Source organism: Bos grunniens, chromosome 26 (genome assembly GCF_055505025.1).
Source record: "Bos grunniens cultivar Pamir isolate PY7600 chromosome 26, Bosgru_T2T1.0, whole genome shotgun sequence".
NCBI lineage: Eukaryota > Metazoa > Chordata > Mammalia > Artiodactyla > Bovidae > Bos > Bos grunniens.
The window spans coordinates 762,924-768,344 of record NC_141190.1 but is presented as its reverse complement, the minus strand read 5'-3'; the positions used below and the strand labels follow the sequence as shown (position 1 = coordinate 768,344).

Here is a 5,421-nt window from a genome sequence, read left to right as displayed (position 1 = left end):
GTGGATAAGTCTTATAAACTGTGCCAGTCTTACACTTAGAGCTCCTTTCTGGAGGACATAGAGTTTGATGTCACAATAGCATTCTGCTGAATACCAGAAAGGGATGGAAATAATCATCCACTTTTGTTGAGAATAATAGCAATTGCTCACATTTGCTGATCACTTTGTATGTATTGTGTACTCTTCTGAATACAACCACCCACACCTTTCATCTTTATAAAAATAAGTGAGATGATTATAGCTATAAAAGTAAGTGAGATGATTACAGGTATGCAGCATCTAAGATGACTTAGACCTCGACAGCTGTAACTTGCACAAAGTCATAAATGAAATCACTGACAGAATGAGCTCATATGCTGCTCCTTGTTTTTTGCCATCTGGCCCTGTGTTAGGAAGAGCAGAGCCACTGACGGTGCTGGAAACCATGCTCCCTGCTCAACACAGAGACTGTTTAATGGGTCTGCTTGAAGGATCTCTCCCAAGTCGCTTCTTATCTGACTGCATAACCTCTCCTTAAACCAACAGTGCTCAAAGGAGAGTCTGCTGTGTGTGCCCTTGAATATACCAAAGATTCAAGAATTCCAAGTAATTTCATTTTTCAGAAGCAAGGATTCATTTTATTCATTTGTGTATTACCCAAATTATCCCAATTAGAAAAGCAAAAACAAAATCCTAAAACTTTAAACATAAGAGCACTGTGAAGTACTGCTTTCCAGAAAGCCTAACATTATCTATAATCAAGATTTTGCCAATCCTTGACATGACTTCTTGTTTCTCTCTGGTTTATATATATCTTTTTTTTTTCCTCAAAAAATAAGGACTTTAGACATACATTTTAGACCATACAGTAATGTTTTGAAATTAGTGGGTTGATGATTATAATATATCTATTTAGTATCTATTTTTGTTGTTGTTATTCTTAGTATGCCCTGAAAATATTGCCAGTTTTAAAATGCATCTCTCTGAGGGAGAGAATTCCATTACAGAAAGAATAAAAAGACATCTATAAAGAACAGCATTGGCAGTGATGTTTTACATCATCTGGGCAAAACACTCAGAGGAACTCTCTATTTACCTATTTGTCTAAGTCTTAAAGGCAGGGCAGGTATTTTTTAAAGTAATTTAAACTTATAATTTAATTTTATTTAATGATCATTTTAATAAAATTTATAATAAAATTTTGAAGTTGTTAGTTTTTGATGAACTACATTTATACAAACAAGATACTATACTTTTATTAAAGTATTGTATCAAAAGATTCAATGACATTAACAAGTTAAATTGTCTAAACTTTTTAATTGCACATTTTAATCAAGTTGCATTTAAGAAAAGCTGATATACTTAGTTGCTATATGATAAGACTTGAGAAGGTCTTTATGGTACTGTCAGAAATTAAGAAGGTCAGTGGTTTTAAAGACAGCATAACAAGCTACTCCAAAACACTAGCTTAGAAAAAAAAAAAAAAAAAAAACAGCTGCTTATTGCATGGATCACTATTACATGGGTCAGTAAGGTCAGTGCCCTCATCTGATCTTGACATGGCTGATCTTGGCTGGTGTCCTTACATGTACTTTATCAACTTTGCAGTCTAGGTGATCTAAGAAGACCTCACACTCCAGTCAGGAGGTTGCTAAATGCTATGTCATGGAATAGGGATGTAAGGCATATTGTTCATTATCCAGTAGGCTAGCCTGTGCTTATTCACATGGCAGCTTTTTTAAGAGACTATGCAAATTCCAAGAGATTATGAGAAAGCCACAGGGCCATCAGAGGCTTGAAGATGGCACAATCTCTCTTCAGCTACCATCAGTCAAAGCTAGTCACAAAGTAGTCTACATTCAGAACATGGAGAAATTGATTCCACCATTAATCAGAAGAGTAAGAAAGGGCGTGGATACCTGGATAACTGAAGAATTGGAATCATGTTGAAAACTACCATATTGGACAGAAATCATCTTAAAAGATATAAGGTCCAAAATTTCAGTCTTCAGCACAATTAGAAAGCAATCTAATTTTAATGCATTACTTTAAAAAATTTGAGGAAAAATCATTGTGAGAAATTGGCTGAAGTATTTGTGTCATTCCTATTCCAGCACAAATTCTGACAGATTCTATTCCCATTTACATTTAATGCTCTCAAATATTATGAGTGTTTAGATCTTTTGAAAAGTAGACATTGCAGAATTTATCTAGACATATTGAGTAGAGAGAATAGTGTACAAATTATTCAAGCAAAAGTAAGCTATTAATGTTAGGTGAAGTGAAAGTCGCTCAGTTGTGTCTGACTCTTTGCGACCCCATGGACTATACAGTCCACGGAATTCTCCAGACCAGAACACTGGAAGACTTGGTATTTCTTTTATTCAATATGTTTTCATTTGGCTACACTAGATCTTAGTTGCAGCACATAGAGTCTTTCAGTTGCAGCACAAGGAGTCTAGTTCCCTGACCAGAGATCAAAGCCAGGATTCCTGAATGGGGAGTGCAGACTCTTAGCTTTTGGACCACAAGGAAAGTCCAAAGATCTGGTATTTCTAATTTGCGAGATTGAATAGGTCTGGATGCTAGTGACTACCTTCTTCTCGTATGTTGAATATGGTCATATAGGCAACTGGTTTTCAACACTTAGGGCAACTCCAAGTACTGTTTTTTTTTTAAAGCTATGAGTTTAGTTGAGAGGGTTTCCCTTGTGGCTCAACTGGTAAAGGATCCGCATGCAATGTGGAAGACCTCGGTTCAATCCCTGGGTTGGGAAGATTCCCTGGAAAAGGGAAAGGCTACCCACTCCAGTATTCTGGCCTGGAGAATTCTCTGGACTAGTCCATGAGGTCACAAAGAATAAGACACAACTAAGCAACTTTCACTTTCACTTTCTTTAGTTGAGAAGGACAAAGACATTTTATTCAGGGGGGGAAAAAAGAATTGATAATGTTTTTGATGTCTTCATAGGCAGAATAATAGCTTGAAATGCATATTAGGCAGGTACTTACCATGCTTCCTTTCTGTATGTAAAATTTTCTGAGATCTGGTCTACCATTTTTTAACTCTTTTGTGGACTCTATCACTGGAGAAGGAAATGGCAACCCACTCCAGTATTCTTGCCTGGAAAATCCCATGTATAGAGGATCCTGGTGGACTAGAGTCCACGGGGTTGCAAAAGAATTGGACAGAACTGAATGACACAACAGCAATCATAGCTGGTTATGTTGCCACACTGGAGCTTTTTTGAAAACACATTCAGAATATAGACCATGTCTTATCAACTTTCATTCATGCCAAGTAACCTGTATATACAATACAACAAAAATATTCAAATATGCAAACACAGTATTTATTCAATTAAAAAAAAAATCATTGTATCACTGACTTAGTATTGCAGTCTGACCTCCTTGTTTCTCAGTCTTTAGTCTCCTAGATAAAACTCCTATGTTGAAATATGTCTCCTAAAACTCTTTCTGTTATCCAAACCAGAGTACATAATGCCTATTTTATAAAAGTATCTTTCTTAAGGACTTGAAAAGTTTCCTCTGAAACCTTCTAGTATACTTACTGTTTTCTCTCTTATACAATTTCCACTTTTTAAAGTGCCCTACTATCATCACTGAATTTTCATTACTTGAAGGATGAACATTATGTCTTAACTGCTATTTGTACTTTTTGTAAGAGGAATCCATGTTATTATTGAGAGCCTAGTCTATCATAGGTATTAAAAAAGGAGGATGAAATTAACAATTATTAAGATTACACAAGTATACCACATGATATTTATGTCTTTTAACCTTTGTAATCAGATTATTTTGTCTAAAATTTTAGATGAAAAAGATTTGAAAGATTGCTAACATTTTTTCCAGTAAGTAAGAGAGAAAGTCAAGTTTAGTACAGTTAAGAAAAATACCATGTACTTTCTATTTTATGTATTAACACTTCATTAATAATAAATTTATTTTTATCAACCAACCTTTGCAGACACAGTTTATTTACATATCAAGAGCAAAATCTTTCAGAATAATGCTTAGTACGAAAACACTTTAGAGTCCATGATCTTGGAGACTGTGTCCTTGACATCCTTATTTCTCAGACTGTAGATCAGGGGATTCAACATAGGGATGACCACCGTGTAAAACACAGATGCCACTTTGACTGTGTGCCTGGAGTTTTTGGAGTTGGGCACACAGTAGAGGAAGAGGATGGTGCCATGGAAGATGCTGATGGAGGTCAGGTGGGAGGCACAGGTGGAGAAGGCTTTGTGACGACCACAGGCTGAACACATTTTGAGGATGGTGACAACAATAAACACATAAGACAGGAGAACGATGATGAGTGTGCTGACCTCATTAAAGGTGGCAAAAATGAAAAGCAGCAACTGGTTGAGATAAGTATCAGAGCAAGAGAGGGAAAGCAGGGAGGATAACTCACAGAAGAAGTGATCGATTGTGTTGAAACCTTGAAATGATAATTTGATAACAGTACAGGTGAGTATCAAGGAACAAGCTACTCCCCAAGCATAAGATCCAACCACTAATGTGGCACAGAGTCTCGGGGACATGGCCACCATGTAGAGCAGAGGGTGGCAGATGGCCACAAAACGGTCATAGGCCATCACAGCTAATAAAAAGGACTCAGTCACCACAAAGGTACAAAAGAAAAAGAATTGTATTACACAGCCTACAAATGAAATGGTTCTGTCTTCTACCGTGAGGTTCACCATGGTCTTGGGAGCAATGATGGAGGAATAACAAAAGTCCACAAAGGAGAGGTGGCTGAGGAAAAAGTACATGGGGGTGTGCAGTTTGGGGTTAATTTTGATGATTACAATCATACCAAGATTCCCTACCACAGTGACACTGTAGATGGCCAGGAATGTCAAGAAGAGGGGGACTTGCAACTCTGGGTAATTGGAGAAGCCCAGGAGAGTGAACGTGGCCCCACTTTTATTTCTCTCTGATAGAAACATGGTTTCTGTTTGTCAGAATCTGATTCAGTCCTAGAAAGAAAAATATTAAGGGAAATAAGGATGTATGACATTTGGTTAACTACTCCTTACCAAAGCTCAAAGATGAAGCAAAGTGTCTCTGTTAGAATCTATGTATTTTCTATGTATGCTATGCTAAATGTCTAAAATTTTCAAAAATGACAAACTTTTAAACTTTTTATTTAAGTAAAGTTATAATTATCGAACTTTCTTAGTTCTCAATTTTAATTTTTAATATTTCAAAGTAAAAAGATGGGTTCAAGTCACTTGGGATTATTTTAAATGAAATCCTCAAATAATACTTTCAGATTTTCTTGAACATTATAATTTCATAAAATATTAATTTACCCTAGTACCAGAGCTACTTGTTTCAGTTCTATAACTAATAGCAAAAGTGATAAACTTCTAAACAAATTAAATTTTGCATTGTATGTTCAGAATGTGACATT

The 5,421-nt window shown here is 36.0% G+C and overlaps 1 protein-coding gene across 1 annotated transcript; it reads right to left on the bottom strand.

Moving 5' to 3' along the window:
- Positions 1–3,908: 3,908 nt before the first annotated feature.
- Positions 3,909–4,967, bottom strand: LOC147343933 (olfactory receptor 5D18-like). The gene has a single exon (XM_086378430.1). It carries the CDS (start codon positions 4,952–4,954, stop codon positions 4,013–4,015), a length of 942 nt encoding a protein of 313 aa, XP_086234556.1. The 5' UTR covers positions 4,955–4,967; the 3' UTR covers positions 3,909–4,012.
- Positions 4,968–5,421: the final 454 nt, after the last annotated feature.

Excerpts from the sequence above, each read along its gene's own strand:
- LOC147343933 (XM_086378430.1), bottom strand. The coding sequence starts at position 4,954 with ATGTTTCTATCAGAGAGAAATAAAAGTGGGGCCACGTTCACTCTCCTG.